The 19,361-nt window shown below is 35.6% G+C and overlaps 1 protein-coding gene across 2 annotated transcripts in view; it reads left to right on the top strand.

The window, feature by feature from the left end:
- Drak (Death-associated protein kinase related) overlaps nucleotides 1–19,361 on the top strand; it is a 36,235-nt gene that overhangs the window by 12,676 nt on the left and 4,198 nt on the right. Inside the window, exon 1 of one of the 2 annotated variants that reach the window (XM_065299847.1) lies at nucleotides 8,750–8,787. The exons of the other annotated variant lie outside the window; for it this stretch is intronic. Coding sequence (XP_065155919.1) covers nucleotides 8,780–8,787 — 8 coding nt within the window. The 5' untranslated portion in view covers nucleotides 8,750–8,779. Of the gene's footprint in view, nucleotides 1–8,749; nucleotides 8,788–19,361 lie in introns of those variants that run through there. 2 annotated transcript variants of the gene reach the window in all.

Genomic DNA, 19,361 nt, shown 5'->3' with positions numbered 1-19,361 from the left:
TGATTTTTTTAAACATGCTTTTCAAGAATTTTACGGTTTGATGACCTGAACTGGGCAAAATTGTCTAAACATAATGAGAAATTGCTCAGATATGTCGACGCAGCCTACATGTCGCGTTCTAGAAAATGTTTACCTTAGCCTTAAATTAATATTTGTTTATATTCAAGTCTGGAATAATTACAAGTCAAATAAACGCTGAATATTTTACCATTTTTGCCGAAAATATTTACTTTGCTTGAAATCGATGAATAAATCTGCAAATGAAGAAATTTTTGATTTGTGGTTCATTAAACTGATAATTTTATTTATTCTTATCACAATATTCCAATAGTAATTTAACTGAATGTTTACAATATCTTCATTTCTTTGTTTCAGGTAAGCGTCTATTTCTAGCTTTGACGGTAGATGATGTCATAAATGTAAGTTTTCTTAATTTTGCCGTCTTTTCCTGCATTCGATGACATTCTCTTCATTCGCTGCGAACCGAAGTAAACCAAAGCATTGTATACCCAAGTGAAATACTTCAGAAGAGGGTAATAAACTGGTACTTTGAGCAGTAGGTAGTCGACGTTAGTTCGCCGGTCTTTTATTAATTAAACAAAGGTAGGAAGTAAGGCAAACACTGGTTCTCCACTTGTTTCCAACTACAACCTGCGCCATACTCGCTGCAGAATGCAGCATGCTATTATGTGTGGGTGCAATGAACTTTTCACTCTTACTTGTTATCAAATTTAACATATTGTAGATAAACCGCCTGCACTGGTGGTGCCACTCGCGTTGTTTTCTACTTATTTACTCCATTGGATGAGCCAGTAAAGTAAGTCGCTAGTCTGAGTTAAACAGTGCAGCGACACCAAGATATATCAAATAGGTATATACTTTGAATAGGAAACGAAAGAATGGCGATCGCACTATTGAAATTGCTGCTGAGAGTTTAAAAATTGCTGCAGGTTGTGTGCTCAACCGAACGTGACGATCTAACTCTAACATAACCCAGCGTAGCAGAGCACAACTCAAATGTAACGCAATGTAATGTGAAGTAATACAACATAATAAATGGGATACGAAATTTACGATATTTTCGTTAGTTGCAATTTATTTCTTCGTGTTGTTGTGTTTTGACATCCCCAAAAGCTTATTTTTAGTACATTTCTACTAATTTGTGTAAAACTACTCCTAGACACTTTTAGATACTGAATTTAATTAATAATATGGTTTCAAAATAAGTTGACTGTTTGCCGTACTTTCTAGTTTAGTTATTTTCTGGTACAGAACTATTTTTGTTTTCATGTCTTACATTTTAATTTTTTATTTAAATTTAAAGTTAACATGTCTTGTACTGAAACTATTCATCTTTGCTTGTTTTTCCTGCTACGAGATGTACTCACGTGCTTTAATTCAGTGATATTATCTTAAAACACATATGATATACTTATGTTGAATATACAATCTGATGAGAAAATGTTTGTGTTGAGTACGTGCATGAAATACAAGATATAAACCATATAAAGTTTGTGTACCTTAAAAACGCAACCATCGTGTTTTCTTTTTTTGTACTTTTAATTTATATCAATCAACAGTTCATTGTATTACATATTTACAACCCGTTTTTGTGTTGTTATTTAAACATATTATCATTTGACACGTTGCCTGGCGTGAGTTCAATTACCTTTCGGCGGAACAACACACCGGAAACTATATCAAGACGCGGCCGTTTTGAAGCAAAGTGAAGTGGAAAGGGTCCAAAATTGTTCAATCTACCGTAAACGGTTTTACGAAAGGGATACAAGTCTGATTATAACCTGATTACAAAAATACAACATGCCTACCATGAAATAGTAAATCACGCTTATTCCATTTATAGCTAGATAACATAACACTTGCAATACGAAAATAATACTGTACTTTTGATTCGTTCCGAGTCCTTTCGTCGAAATGGAAACTGATTTTTTTGGTTTAGTGATTGTTGTGTTGTTGATTTGAAATCGAAACACGAACGCGATTTTCGTACGCGTGCTGCACGACGCCGTGAAATTATTCCACGCTTTGTTCCGCATCCAAAATGGCGGCTGGCCGTTTGCGGGCGCAAAATGGCCGCCATTTGCTGCATGTCCGCGCATATTTTCTAGATTCGCCGTTTGCGCTTACATTATGTGCGGTTGGCGTATTAAAGAGTCGAAAGTTGATGAAGCAATAACCATAAAGAACAAACAATGCACTACTCTCTAGCAGCAGATGTTGTTTTACAAATAAAAATTCATAATTATTAATAAAAGTTAAATTTGTCATATATAATATAGTTTTTAAATGTTCTGGGGAAAGTTGACATACAGTTTGTCTGTTTTTTACTGTTGCAAGTAAAAAAATATTGTTTTAACACAATGCTTATAATATACTAAGGTTGAATATGTATAACTCGTTTCAAGATAATACCTATTTGTGAAAATGTCAATGTTTTAAAACCGAAACTTCTAAATTACGATGCGCGACATCATGTCGATGTCTTAATTCATTTGATTATGCAATGACATGACGAGTACCGTTTGACGATTAACGACGTGCAACGGAAATCGAAATTAAATTACGCACGCTGCTTTAAAACTTCCACAGCTACTTTTGCTACAGTCCGATAATACTTATTTAATTACTATTCTGTGATTAAATATTTTTGTTAGCAATCGTAACTTACTTTGAATTGTTGCCATATCATCAAACCTCGGCGTCTGACAAATACGGCTCTTTGAGTTGGTTGTTTTTGGCGTCTTTGAATTGAATTTAAACTTGTTAAGTACTTAATTGTCGAAAATTATTACCACTCAGCCCGCGCGCCATTTATGTATATGCTCGTGCCGGTTGAATTGTCGATTGCACAAGTTCTGATTGTAGTCGTTGTGCGTGTGCCGTATGCCACGACACGCACTTAACTTTTCGATTATCATTGGCCCGGCCCGGCCTGCCTGCGTGCTGCGTCTCTTGCGATGACAATTCATATTTAATTTATTTATTTCAATACGCGCGCGTGAGCTCGTGCCCGATTGCGATAATTGTTATGCGTGTGTAATAATGCGCACAATGCGTCGCGAACATTTTACGAATAAGAATAAGTACATTAAATGTAAGTACGAATAAGTACAATTCACAATTTACCATGGCACATGGTGAGCTGTTTTAATTTGTGTCGTTTGGCACTGACACAATTTCAACAATTATTGCCGCCCCAACGCCCAGCCAATCATTGCACCCAAAACAAAAATATTTATGGTTAGTGATACGAAATCTGGAATTTCAAGCTGGAGAAAATATTTAGGTCATCAGGATGAAAACGTTTTGCAGACGGAGTTAAAATTCTTTGTCAAGTCGACAACGGATAAATAAATAAATAATTAAACTGGATGGGTTGTAAGTGTAATTGGAATTTAATTCGTTTATCGTTGAGTAATCGCAAATACCTTAAACACTTGTCCGTTGGTTGCAGACAGCGCAGAGAATCTGCGGTTAAACTTGTTGTCAAGTGGTATAAGTTTAAATATAAACTTGAACTTGATGAGATAAAGTGGAGCAAACTTAAATTTTAATTCAGTATCAACTATCTGGAGTAATATAAATTATTTCAATAAATTATATTTTAAGGACTAAATTAAAAAGTATGGAATATTGCTATTAATTATTTGGACAAGTGTATATTTGATATACATGTTATAATGTTTTATCTATCAGAAAACAATCATGAAGCGTTTCGAAACCATTTTTACTGAGAAATTAATTATTTCATTCAATTTAATATAAACTGATAACACTGAAAAGTTACTTTAATAATTGTTTAAGGATAAATTAATCATCAGACTTTTCAAATTATCTTATCGCAATTATTTTTGTAATTTACCGATTTGTCATTTAAAAAAAATGTGTTTGCCTTTCTAAAGTTTTTATTACCTAGTTGGTATTATAAAGTTCGTAGATTTTTGTAAAGCGCCGTCGTGAAAATATTTTATTACATATTGAGATAATTATTGTTACAAAGCGTAATTCGATACCTGACCATCATTAGCATGATTTACCGCATGAAATTCAAATGCAAATTTTACTTGGATCTTTTATTCTCTTTGTTTCGTTCCTCGTTTTAATGAGCTCGAGTCGCTTTTCAATATGGCGGTCTCTCGACGTGCATGGACTTGTTTAGCAATGTCTAATGTCGTCCGCCGCATGTGATTATGCGGATTATGCGATTTCTTTCCGCGTTGTGCGCGCCATATAATAGAACCTACTTATTTATTTATTTATGCTTTGCATTTTTGCGTTACATAACTTTCAAAACGACCCATTCAATGTACAATAATGCGCCTGAGCGAACAGAGAGCAAATAAAATGAAAAGAAGTATAGTATAATCCAATGACATGTTATATGCAATTATTCTCAATAGGATTCTACATTCTATATAGTTACAGTGGGTACAATTTGTACAACTTTGATTGGTGAAATCCCTATATTTGGGCACTTTTTTGATAATCACATTTTTAACTTATAAGTAGGTATCTTGTTTTTAATTTTGCTGTTACAATGTCTTGATATCTGGTTGATTAAAACGGCGCCCACGTACCATTCGTCGCATATCGACATATACAAGATTACTCCAAGTTGATCATACGATTTTATCGCTCATGGTTGTATTTATTTTAGTAGTATTTTATGCGATAAATATGATACACCTATACTGTTGTGGCTTAAAAGAAAAACAACTTTACAAAATTTATAGCAAGTTTTTATTTTGGCAGTTCCAACAAATTAAAATATAATAAAAGTATTTTGAAACTGTAAATCTTGCATTAAAAGTTTCTATTAATAACAAACAGTGTTTTAGACTATTATATATTATATATTCGACTTCCACGATTAATCGGTATTTGTCTAGTATAATCTTTATTGATAAGATATTTGTTTTTTCTACGGTTATTTTTGAGACACCTCAAAACATTGGTTTTACCTGGTTACATAAAGGTTTTTGTAGTATGTCCTAAAGTAATTTTAATAGTAGCACAAAAGTCATTTACGATTCTCATATATTTGTATTAGTTTAAACCACTTGAATAAATAATCGTTAAAATACAACAACTTGTCTATAAATGGATGCTTGGAAGCCAAGCCAAGAAGAAATTGGAGAGTTATGTTATTATTTTTTCTGCAGCTCATATACATCATGTTCTGCTTCCATTTTATTCTCAATATATGGTCATTAGTCATTTTGTGAAGTCATTCGTATTTAAATTAATTTCACATTAAACCCAATTTCACAGCGTGTCGACTCGTTTTTTAAATGACGTTTGTTAAATGTGAAAGATTATCTTTTACGTTTTTCTTCCGGTGAGATGTTATTTTTTCGATACACTTATTTACTCTATTTATTTTTATGGGCGTTTCGTCGCTGATTTGTACAACAAAATGAGATTTTAAGTCATGGCATTGAAAGATATGGTATGTGTGAAAACTTTCTTTAATTTTTTGTGGTCCTGCATGAAGTATCTCCCAATTACCATTGGTTTGAAAAATTGCGTTTTTATTTGTTTTGATTAATGATAAACTGCATATTATCCAACACAATTGCATCGATTTCTTACCGTTCCATGCAATAAATATAATTGCGAGAAAAGCGCTGGCGGTATCGAAAGACCTTCCATTGTTAGTCGTTAGTTTAAGCTGTGAGTATTCAATCGATTGCAAACGAAAACTTTTACTATTCTATCTGCACCGCAACAATGCACAACAGCATACTTTACGAACGTATTTACCTTCTTACCTGACTGTACCCTATGATTAAACTCCTTTTGGTGTCTGGCTCATTTTGATCTCGTTGTTTTCTGTTTGCTTTGCATAAGTGCACTGTGTGTGCTGATATACTCTATGGAATCGCCCTACATTAACCACCTGTGTAACGTTTCGTTTTAGTTTTCTGAACTATCGCGCGATCATAGGCAATATTAACAACATGCGCCGAAGCGGCCTTTTACAAAGTTTTTCCATGCTCAGCGCACAATGAATTTAATGCTATTTATGTTTGAATGCCGCTGCACGATCAGACAATTCGAGAGTTGAACACTACTGCACAATGGCAGCTATAAAACAAAAAGAAAATGCTAACGATGGAACGATTTGACAACAGTCGTGAATACTACAGGTTCAAATAAATCAATTTGAAGTTTTATTTTATGTTTTGAACTTTGTATATATGTTTGTTTGTCTCTTTGCATACAAATACTTAATTTTTGTATATTGTTTAACGCGTGACGAAACAAGGTTTCGTAACGTTAGTGCGAATGTGACTTAAATTTGTGCATATCAATAAGGACAGAAGAAAGGCACAGGAATGCCAGACATAAAATTTGGAATGTGGGTAATTTTAATGTGGTTTTATGTTTTGTCATAGTCGGATAAAAGTTCAGTTTATGCGCTTGTGGCAAATAAACAATATTCTATGCTATTAAACCGATTATTTAAGTTGAAATGATAACAGCGGAGTTCTATTACAATTTCACCTTGATGTGCCGACGAAATATTTCGGTGAGTCATGCAATTAACGAATTAATATTCTAATTTAATGACTCCGTAATCATTAATTAGGTAAATTATTTTAAATCAACGAAATAAAATATTGCAGGTATATTATTTTATAATTTTGTTTTTTTGTTGATGCAATGTTTTCCTTTAGCGTCGAAAAGAATGTAAATATTTTGCACGTTGCTAAAGTTTTATTTTTTGTTTTGCAACAAGTACAAGACGTTTATTATATTTTTAGCTGCCAATTTTGGACAAATGCATTGTAAACAACTCAGCGAATCTGTTTGTATCAAAGTAATTACTGCGTAATGGGTTGATAGTAGGTAAAGGTATTTGCATATTGTTTATGAAAATGCACGACTCGTGGTGGATAAGAATTACCTATTTTTGACTTGTTTACTTGTTATTATTAATTAATTTAAATATCTACACGTTTTACGACTGTAGCTGTTTTCCAATTGCAATAGTTCAAAAAACAAAGTTGTCTCATTTTCTCTGATTTCCAAATCCGTTTTACTTATTTCATATTCGCATGGCTGTTTCTTGGCTGTTGTGTTGTTGCGTTGTGTTCGAGTTCAAGTATCAACGAACGGCCTTGAGGTTCACTTGGAAGTACACACGTATGGACACTAGTGCGCAAGTAATATTCAAACGCGCGCGCGCTCCGTGAGACGCGAGAATTCAACCTCATCGGCGGTGCGGCCGTGTGAATTTACGTACGTTCCGCCATGTACATACCCATACTACTCATTACATTATGCGAGTGTGCGTGTAAATGCACTGCAAGCAGTGCTTACTATACTCTTACAGCATAATGAGGCTTGCGCGGTCGCTTTTTGGTCGGTTTTGTTGCTCCTGTTGCCGTCGTATCTTTGACTCTTGCTACTCTTCACAACCCGTCCAAGAAATCTTCTCGAGTGCTCTACACGAATGTTGATTGCTTCGTGGCAGAATAAAATCAGAACCATTTGCAACGTGAAATAAATATATAAAAAACACAATCAACGTGTATAAGTAAGCTAGGAACGGTTATCGTCATTAGTCTTCGCCTTTTGTTTATCTTGTTCAGTTTTGACTCTGAGTTTGACTAAATGGCAGGAAATTGTTTGATTGCGCAATTAAATATGTCTTCCAAAACAATTTGTTTGGTTAAACAAACGAAGAAATAAACTGTTTAAAACGTTTCTTAAATATTCTAAACGATTTTCAAGTGTGTACAGCTGCTATGCTAAGAAATAAAATTGTCTCTTCAAAAATGTTTAAGATTAATTTGCATTTTTTTCATGGAACAAATATATTTTTGTTAACATTTCATTTCTTGCCAATTAAGTCGAGTCCAATTGTAAATAATTTTTATGTCTTCGATCATCATAAAGATAAACTTACTTCAATTATTCTATTTTCATTAAAAGTAATTTTATAAGATATTACCTTGAATCTAACCACACTCAATTATATTACCTCTTCAATCCAAAGCACTGTTGTGTTGACAACTTGATTGGAGTTTGGTTGTCGTCTCAATGCCTATAAAAAGGCACGTTTGAGGAAATGCCGTGGCGCTCGCTCAACTCCCACAAGTGTCCCAACACAAGCAACATATTAGTACGAATGCATAATCCTCACTTAATCGCTTTAATTAAGCGTTGTTCTGCTCCTTTTTCGATTGACTCGACTTTAATTCAACCGACTATAACACGTGGATAAAAACTCACGCGTTTTTCTGGTATTCACATTAATTTGTTGTAGCTTAAACAAACAAACCATAAAATAATTGTATGATTTTGTTTTCATCGTGTTTTCGCATTAATTTGTGTACATATTATGATAGTTTAGTTAAGAAGACAATCAAGGACACACGTGCGAGTAATATTTATTCGTTTCGTACGCGACTTACTCCAGTTTTGTTCGCGATTTATTGTCAATCATTGATCGGCATACGTACACACATAAAATAAGCATTTGTTTCGCATTTGTTGACGTCATTCGCTTGTTTCTTACACAACTCACGATGGTCGGCTTTTCAATGCGTATTAATTATGATCTTTGCCTCATTTAGCTATTGTTTGTGTACCATTTGCGGAGCACTTTGCAGCCCTTATTGAAAGAAGAGATTTTCCACGCTATTCATAATAATATTTCTTTCTCATTAATTTATCAGTAATTGTGTAATAATAATTGTTTTCTTTTTGTTACAGGTAAGCTCACAATCTAAACAAAATTTCAATAAGAATGTTGCAGTAAGTAAGCTATTTTTGTGGCATTTATAAAAGTACTCAATCGAATTGGGTGTTAAAGATCAATAAAAAGTGAGCGCTGATTTCTACTACATGATGTGACATAATATTTCAGCATTACGCTTGGTTTTTATCGAAAAAGAAATCGAAATGAATGCTTACGATTGTTCAGGAATGTTGTTCACCATTTAACACCGTCGAATGTTGCATGCGACCTTTTGACCACTTCAGCTCGCGTTTTATTCACCGCCAATCGAGCAACAAATATATTTTAAAGTGTCTCCGTGTAGCATTAATATGTTGTTTATCTTGGTCTGGCGTCGTGGTTCGAAGGTGAAACGCGGCGTTATGCAACACCAGCGGATTACTAGACAATCGTGACTTTTTTGCACCCTATTATTATTTTATTACTTCAGATTGAAAATAAATTTTATCAATGAAGAATTTTACGTAATTTTATCGTCAGTTTTTGTCATACAAATCTTCAAGTCTTTTGTTTTGTGCGTTTTGCCTAATTGACTTGAGGATCGGCCACATTTAAAATTTAGTGAGTCTACTCTACAAGCAACAAAGTAATGACGAAAACAAAACGACGATTAGAGTTTGCCAAGCGCTGCAGAATTGCTAAATTCCATCATTACCAAACGATTCGTATCGAAACCCATTATTAGCGGTTGCCCAACAATATTGCGTACAGAATATTCGGTACTTTCGATAATTACGGTAACTTAGACATGTTCTTTAATCATTGATTGATGGAATTAGTTCATCTTTGTTCTCTTTGGATATTCGTACTTTCAGTTTTTAAATTCTTACTATTATTGCATTCAAGTGTGTTTAAAACAACAATGCTGACATGTCTCGTGTTGTTTTTCTCTAAATCTAGTGATGGTTGGATATTATGTTTGGAGATGTGATATTCTTCAATGTTCGACGTCTCTGTTTATATGCGTAAAGTGCAAAGTATAAGAATAACAACGAACAAAGAGCAATGCGCGTCCTTGCGTTACTAAAAAGACCTTGCCTCGTCGTCGCCGTTTGTTGTCCGGTCGCGTCTCCAGATTTGCGAGCCAACGCCATTTTGCGCATATTAATTTATAAAGTAAACAAATTAACAAGCGCCGCAGACGTTGCATTCAAGTGTATTCTAATTATTAGTGGCAATATTACGGTAAACAATCGATATTCTTATTGTGTGTTTATGAAATTATGCTTTCATTTTATACTTTCAATTTATTGTCAACATCACATGCTTGCACCTCATTTACGTTTTTGCGTATCGTCTGAGATTTCGATATTGTTTCGTTTTGCATCCGACTACCAGAAAGTTTACCGTTGTGTTTGCTTACTTGCTTTGCCATTCGTCTTTCGTGTTTACGCTGTCGTCCAGCAGCAGAAGAATGATTTAGAAAGTGCCTTTTTCTTCTGCGCCTTCAACATAAAACGGATGAAAACTCCAAGCGCCACTTTACAATCACACATTCACATCGTTAACATTCCACAAACGATAAACCAATTAAATCGTTGTTAACAACTATAGGTACAAGCCTATTTGAGAAAATTGTCAACAACTTTATCTAAATTCAGTGTTTTCGTCCAATTTGCTTCATTTGCATATCACTATAATTTAATTTGCTTATTTTCTGTGAACTGCTCCTGAGTTGTGGGTGGCAAGGTGTTTGTTAAGGTTGCCCTGTCGGAATTCATCGCGTCGCTCATTTCTTTCGTTTTGGCGTGAATTTATTTATAGATTCGCCTTTTGCAGCGGTCAAAATATGCGATATTGGTCATTGCCATTCTCGCGTGAGTCCCAACGCCATTGTCATCGAAGGATCGCAAGCAAAAATTATGAATTTTTCGAAAACACAAACTACAAACATGGCAATGTGCGTGCTTCAATGTTTCATTCATTCATTCATCTTGAATGAAGGACGTGATAGCGAAAAATGTGACGAATGAAGTCGCATGTTGGATTTATTATTGTTTCATGCTAATAATCAGATAAAATTATTTGTAAAATGTGCGGAAACCTTTAAACACGCCCGCGAAATGGCAGAAAATACTTGAAATTTATTGTACTTCCGAATTTCTGGCTTAGGTATTTATTATTGAATGTTTTTCATGATGTCACCACACGAATAGATAACGGATCTCAATTTAAAATGTTCAAATAAAAATAAATTTGAACTTGAAAATAAAAGTAAACTGTCGCGGTTTCAATTTTATACGAGTTCATAATCGAAGCGAATGCAAATTAAACGGTTTTTGATTCGCGGCGCGTACGAGCTTGCGTAAATTAATTCTAATGACGTCAGTGCGTGCGTTGTCGTGCCCTGTCCCAACAAAATACCAATCAGGCAATGAAAAGTAAAATCTACGTAAATTGCGTATGCGCAATCAGGAAGTGCGAGACTACCTTTTTAACTGCACAATTGCAAGAAAGAAATAAGAGCAATGAAATGGATGAAATTAACATTTCTATATAAATTCCAGCAAAATAAAAAAGAAAACGCACTCGAGAAAAGCGTAAGCACTATAAAATATTTTAATTTTTGTGCTTGTGACTTTATCAATATAAAATTGTCGCGCTTGTTGCGTTGTGAATTCCAGATGAATATCTGTTATTCTTAAGAGCGCGCGTAAAACCCTTGACGTCGAACGCGCAGACATGGAATATCTGCATGCGAAATTAACGTTCGACAATTCAGTGCACGGCGAGAGTCGAAAAGCTGATCGAAAATCGAAGTTGTCGACGTGTGGACGTTTCGACACGCACGCAAAACTGGCCCTTACTTATAAGGAAGTTACAACACACGTTGGCAACAACAACAACATATAAACAAAATTAATTCGAAATCAAAAAATTAAGTTAATCTAAACGAGCTTATTGAACATTTATTGCTGACATTTACACTCTCAAACTTCGCACAACATATTTTTAATTAAATTTATACCTACTCAATAGCCTAATACTACACTCGACGAAATTTGTTCAAGTTTCAACGCCTGATGCATTAATTATAATTACAACACCGGATACGCTTATAATTACAACTTAATTGAATGATTGTTTTTGTGTAGTGGCTGCGATTGCCCGGATTGTTTCATTGCCATGTTTTACCGGAGCGCGTTCATTTCACCCCACTTCTATAACATAACAATTAATTTGCAACGTTGTAATTATTATTAGTAAATTACTAAACGTGGTGCCACGCAGACCATTGAATTAAAGTTTTGAGCAATACTTTAACGAACTCAAATAATAAGCTAGTCGATGCGGTGTGTTGCGTCAGTCTTGTTAGACATTCTAATCGCCGGCAATCCATTGTTAGCGATAAATCATAATAATCGTAACGAAAACGAGGCGCGTTCGTAAAAATATCGATACATGTCATGAGGTTAAGGTTACGTTTGGCAACTTGTTCCTGAATACATACATTTATTCTATGTAGCAATGAAGTATGCTCTGTATTAAATAATTTCAATGAATTCTATTTGTTTCTGTGTGTAAATTTATTGCTTGGGATTAGTAAGCATGCAATATGACAATAGAAATGATTGAAACGGGGAATTACTAAAATTCAGTGATAATGATAGTGTTTTGTGTCGTGCGGCAAGGTTATTCGTTATCGTCGCGCTTTATCAAAATGCGTCGTATGTTTTCTCGTGCGTTTGTTTGTATCCAGTTTAGATACGACCAATACTTTGGTAGTGGAACTTCCAACGATTAAGAAATTTGATTACCTTTGATCAAAAATATGTCAAGAACACCTTTGTCATAGATTAATTTATTAATTGGTATTGGTATATTCTGTGTATTCCCGTGATTAAGTGATGAAAGCCATTCAGTTTGGTCCGCTAGTGATATTTGAAAATGTAATAAAGAAAACGCAAAACAATTAACAAGAAATGTGCTATAATGTTCCAGTAACGGTTCATTTAAGACACATTCCTCAGATACAGACAACTAAATCAGCTGCTCGGTTACGAGTTGTGAATCGAGTTTTTAACTTGATTAGTCCCGGCTGTGGCGACTTGGTGAACGATTCGCGATTGTCAAGGTTGTTCTCACATGGATGCGTGCAAGTCAAATAAGCGCATCCATGTTGAAATCGGTAACATGGACTTTGTATTTAATTAGGTTTTCTATCATGCTGGAAAATTTACATCAAATGAGCTTTTTCCTTTTTGGTCTAACGCCAATTGGATTGGATCGTGTAAAAGTCAATTTTAATATTAATATAAGCAGAAAACGTACATTGGTATGTTATCATGTTATCAAAGTAGAAAACGAGGCTATGTTATTTTGATTTCTCAAATGCCGTTGACCTAAATAAATACTTTTTTTCAATTCAGGCAAAGAGTTGATTGGGAGCACTCATGATTCATAAGCGCGCGTAAATTTTTCTTCCTGCTCCTGGTGCCGGCCGCCGCCGTCGTCGTCTTGGTGTGGCCGCCAGCGCCCGCGTTCTATTTCCGTGCGAATTCCTCCGCAATTAGCCCGCCGCTTTCGGCTAATTGCGCGCCGCCGGCATTTGACGTGCATGCCGTTTTGCTGCGCTAAATAACTTGCACCCGAAATAAATCTATCTCAAATTTTGCGACTTTTTTCATTCCTTTTGCTCCATTATTTTAAAGATGGCCGCCGAGCCACGCCGTGAATGAACACCTCCCACTCATCCCTTCACTTCCATTCATGTATTGTGGTCTCATCTTAAATTATACAACAACGAAAAACAATCGACGGAGATGTTTTTACGCACTTCCTGTGGGAGTCTGGCACGTGCGTGCAGCATTTCCTGTTCCGCTTTTTTGAGGTCCTGTTTGCGCCAGAAATATATGCCAGGCACGCGCGCGCATTATTATTTGTGGCGTGCACTCTACTTCTCTACTTCTTCATTATTTTTTAAAAGGACCTTTGTTTACACTTAAGGTTGGAAGTAACAGGAATATAATGTTACAAAATACTTTAATCATAAGGTTGAAATAAATCATTGGATTCTGTTAGTTTTCGCTGTCAATTGTCATGTTTGAGTATGTTTCCTTCAGTAAAAAACGCGCATTCCGATGATGTGTTTGCACCGGCTGGCGGACATCCAGCTCGTCTTCATTGAAGTCAAGCATGCCACACATCCGCGACGCTCACAGGACGACGTCGGGACGGCGGAGTCGTTCGTACCAGTCGTTGTAAATTTTACAACGCGTCGGCGGCGGCAACTGCGAATTTAATCAGACTGTGCCGTCTTAAACGCTCGGCTATGCTTAACTGCACGAACGACCGACCTACCGTCTTGCAAAAAGTCTGGAATTTAAGGTTTACGTCCGCTAGTAAAACGCAAATCGTGTTTTGACGGGTCGAAGGCAAAGCCGGCGAACAAATGCCACTCGGGCATTATTTACAGTTCACACGAGAGCCGCCATCGCCGGCGCCACACACATAACACGCACGAAATACAAAATTATAAAATAAAACATTCTCACCGCACTTAAACTTGTTTGTGTGTCGGCGCAAGTTGCGAGCGCCACACACCACGCTCGATCGAAGACGGTTTCTTCGAGCATTTGGAAAATTTGAAATGGCTGAAATGGACGATGCGGCACAAAGTCGTGTCTTTGTATGCTAATTTCATTTTATTACCGTGCTTGAGTTGCAACATCCGACAGCGTGTTAATAATTAGGAAACTCGTAAACGAGCCGTTAAATTCGATACCTACAAAACGATTAAAGACGAGGAAAGACTTCCTTTACCCTCGCTAACTCAACAACAAAAAATATTCCTTAATCACACTCTTAAAATAGCAAAACCAAAAAAAAGTGGTTGCTATACTGGGCTATACAACATGTACACAAGTAAAGTCTTGTTTTATAACATAGGTACTTAATTCATTGACGCATGTAAATTAATTACCGAAGAAAAATGAGTCATCCGAACGTGATAATTGCCCGGTTTGTAAGACTATAATGGTCGGAGACGCATCAGCTGCCGCGTGGTGGAATAAAAAGTCTTGCGCGGAGAGGTGACACATTCTCGTGCACGGCTTAAAAAAGAGTAACGACGCACCTTACTTAGCACACGAGCACGGGCTTAGCGTGTACACATTGCCATCCACATACTGGAGTAGACAAAAATGCGCGCTACACATACTGGCACATGTGAGCATAGGTTTTGCTACTATTTTTAAGTACCGCACCGCAGTGTCGAAGCTTACCTTACTTAAGTCGCGCCACGCGCTCGAGTCGCGGCGATGATGATGAGGAATGCGCGGAATTTCGGTTTTACGTCGTGAGCGGTAATGATTTTATAGCGTTATATTAAGGCGACAAGTAGTTTTAGTTATTGCACAAGGTTCCATTTTACTGCTGTTATACATGTGCGTTTAGTCGAATTTATAGGTTAACAAAGATATGGTAATCGTCTGATTGTCATAATGGAAGTACAGAAGCACCCGTTGCGTTATTTCCTAAAAGAGATGAATATTTTTCCGATTTATTTTCTTTACATTTAAACTTGCTTCCGTTAAGTCAATATATTCTACCGTTGAGCGAAAAATTGTTTAATTTAATTTCACTTCTAACTCGAATCGTTCATCCCACACGTTTGCCATTAAAAGTTTATCGTCTGTGAACTAACAGTGTGCTACTAAAAAGACTAAACTTCTTTCGAGTTGTTGTTTATTTTGTCTCTTAGGCTTTTGCAATACTGTATAGTTGCTACGACGTTCTTTTGACATGAATGCTTATTAGTCCCGAGTGTCTGATCTTAAATAAATACTTTTAGGATTATCCATTTACGATATGAGTAATAATCGTTTAATTTTTATGCAAATGTTTGTTGAATTAATGTGCGTCTCAAATTGGAAGACGCCGTCAAAAAGCCATTTGAAACAAAGACATTCTTTTGTTATTCAAGAATAAATTAATAAATTGCGTCAACAAATCATTAAAAGTTTGAAAATTCATCGAAATAAGCTGTTTTTGCGGAAGGCTAGTTATAATTTAAAAACTAAAATGGCAAAACAAAGGCTCAATTTTACACAACATTAACTTGCATTAACTTACAACTCTTCAAATCAAAAATACGGAAACCTTGCTATATAAATCAAGCGTATGCACCAATAAGGCGAATGTTAAACTATTATGCATAAATTTACCATTTCCCACGAATTTGATTAAATGTCCTTGGAAGTTCGAAAAAACGACACACTATTTCTTCCGACATTCAAAACTGTGCATATCTAAAGGTTTCAACTATCTCTTGCCATTTTATTATATCTTTAATGTTTTGCACGATGTGTTACACATTTGATCTCTTTGATACATCAAGCCGAATCAAACCATCAAATACGTTAATGTTCTAATATTGTAATATTGAAACTGTGGCTACAGAATTAAGTTTTAAACTTCGTGTGAAAACATTATCATTGCTTTGCAAGCTGTTGAAACAAGTGGATAGAACTGATGCTAGTATATGGTTTCAATTTAATTGCAAATATTAAATCCTGTGCAACGAGAACAATTGAATGGGAAGCTGAGACGAGAACAAAGGCACACAAGTTATGCAGATTTGGGCAATACCTGAATACAGTAGGCAAGTTGTGTGACTAGTTGATATGATGAACTGCGAAATTGGAATTTAAAATAAAGCGAAGTATGATTAGTGTTCTACGCCGCAGCCACGACGTTTCAATTATGTGTGTGTAACTATGTAAAAGTCGTGCATAATTTTCGGGGATTGGCCACCGTAGCACGCTCACGGAGCATTATGCAACTGAACTAAGTAGAACAAATCTCAACGCAATAACATGTAACATAGTCGAAATTATTGATCACAAATTGATTCAGATAAGTATAAAAGTTTCTGAAGCCGGTGTTATAATTGTAAGATTAGATCGTAACTCATTCCATTTGTCTGGAGCTAAAATATATACCAGTAGAGAAAAGAGTTTGTACTTTTTTAGTTAGTAAATCTGTCAAATATTTATGCTTCATTGTTTATTGTTACGTACAGCTCGATTTGTTCGGGAATTTTAATTCATAGCTATAAATATTTATTATATCATTAGATCTGATTTCGTCTCTGATTTTGCGACGTTTTAATCAACTTTGTTCGCGTAGGACGAGACTATTTTGCAAATCAAGACCAACATCATGTAGTAACAATTTAGATTGAACTAGATTCAAAATTTAAATTTACCGTGGATATAAATCAAGAATATTATTTTTGCCAATACATTACCGATTCAAACTTGTCTCCGCCTTGTTAGAGAGTACACTGTATCGCTTTACTTTTGATGAAGCAAATTAGCCTTTAAACCTTTATTTTTAAGGCCTAGTTGCCGTTCTGATACAAAATAGTTAATTAATGTTATCGTAACGTAATTCTCTTGAATTGTCGATTAAATATTTTTGATAATTAATCCAGAAAATAAATACTAAATACACTTCTTGCGCCCTTTTGAGATTTGTAACTGAATAGTTGAAACATTGCTTCGAAATGGTAAATGAAATATTTATAGTGCAGCACTTTGTCATTCCGTGCGCGCTTGGGAGATTAAGATAAAATTAAAGTTTGTCTAGGCGCGCAACTAGTGCGTTAAGTGTTAAGTCATAGTTAAGTTGCGTTTAATTTTATTACAATTAGTCGCAGGCGTTATCGCCAGTTCATCCGCTGACATTGACATTTATCCGTTCTAATTTTACCACTGTACTCGTATGTCTTGAGTATTTCTCCCATCGTACTATATTTTTCCTACGCTTTTACAGGAGCGATTGCAATTGTTTTTTCAAAACTTTATTTTGGATTTGTTCTTTTTATAGCTTGTTTCTTATTACGGTTTGGTGTGTAATTGAAATGAATGTCTTAACTGCTAATCCGAAGCACTGAAAGAAAAATAGGCACTCTGCTCACAAGCAGAAAACGCGTCAGGAAATTTGTCGTTCAAGTTCAAGACCCGCGACGAGTTAAGAGGTAAATGTTATTTATTCTCAACTACTTTCGGGACTTTAACGGCGCAAACAAGCAGTCAGCAATGGAATGAAACGAGCAAAGAGAGTTGTGGACAGTTACAGAGTGTCAATTATCATTAAACCTCTTCTGACAGGTCTTCAGCGATCAGCGGTTGAATGTCAACGCTGCTTGAGCATGATAAATAATTAAAGAGTCAATCTCTCTATAATTTTGTTTAATTTACTTGAATCCTCCTTGAATTGGCATCTTGCGAGAAGAAAGAGAAGAAAACGTAGAAATCATGTAATTCCACACGGCACCATTTAACTTCATCTGATGGTTATTACGTGAAGTTTTCTTTAAATTCTCTGTTTTTGTTTCGTTTAACTTTTTATGTGTAGAAAGTTTAAATGAACCTAAACTTTGTACGTACTACCAAAATTAACTATGAATTTGTGTAAATTTAGCAATTTGGCGTAAATTTGTAAACGCGTAAAATTTGATTGATGTTGTGGTCGCGTGCGTTTGACTCAATGAGCGGCGAGTCTTGATGAGTAATGAGGCAAAACGGCCGACCTGGATCTCCGCGAACGGCGCGTGCAATTTCGAAAAAGTTTCTGGCGCCAGTTTGGGCGTGCATATGCTATCTGCATGCACATTTTTGTCAAACGCGCGTCGCACGAAATATTTTATTGTAAATTATGCGCGCGAAGCATGTGCGGTAATTATCATTAGCATCGACATCCAGGCATGGCATTGGAAAAAAAATCACAGAGACGGATTTAAACATTCCATCCAAAATAATGCTAGATAAATATAGGTATTGGAAGTACCTACATGTAGGTACTCATTTAAGATATCGGCGTAGTATATTCGGCAATCGCTAGCATCTAAAGTCGGTAACACAAATTGAAGCCGCATTACGCGCTATAATGGGCCATAACGCAACCATTATACAACAATAGTATTTCATCTAATTCCCGCTGTATATAGTAGACGTCATTATGATTGTAAAATCAAGTGTGAAATGATGTGCAATTTTTATGTGTCGATATTTATGCGTGGTCGCTATTTATTTTTTTGATGATCCGGCTCTGTCAATTATAAAGTTTTCTCGATTAAATCTCTGTCCCACCGTTGGACGCATCGGACATCAATCAACTTCTTCTCAGTTGTGAGGTGTTTCAGTACTATAATTACCACTCAACTTGTTTGGAGGAACAATGATCGACGATAATCTTTAAAATGATTAAATTATTAATTTGATCAATTCCGTTATGACAACATGGTATTGCGCCAGACGGGAGAGACTTTATTCTTGTGAATGGCTGAAGATGAAAAAAGAAACAACAAATAAATTCGATTACAACAAGCTCTTGTTGTTGCACCAACGCGGTCGTCGCGCCATTCTGCGATCGAGTGGGTGTGGCTTAAAGAATTCGAACTCGATTACTTGCTTATAGCCAATGAGTTTTTCCTTGTTTTTTATTCTGTGTGCACTTACGTCACAAAACTCCACGCCATTTTATTAATAGCACCATATACCTACAATTCACTTATTTTTGCGGGATGCGTTTAGAGATAATTTTCTGTCATTTTATCTCAATAATGTCATCAAAGACGCTTTTA

Source organism: Atheta coriaria, unplaced genomic scaffold, assembly GCF_025399875.1.
Source record: "Atheta coriaria isolate IRGN ID8LTWV9N9 unplaced genomic scaffold, Caltech_Dcor_3.1 hic_scaffold_3_pilon, whole genome shotgun sequence".
Classification (NCBI taxonomy): Eukaryota; Metazoa; Arthropoda; class Insecta; order Coleoptera; family Staphylinidae; genus Dalotia; species Dalotia coriaria.
This window is presented reverse-complemented; position numbering and strand designations above follow the sequence as displayed.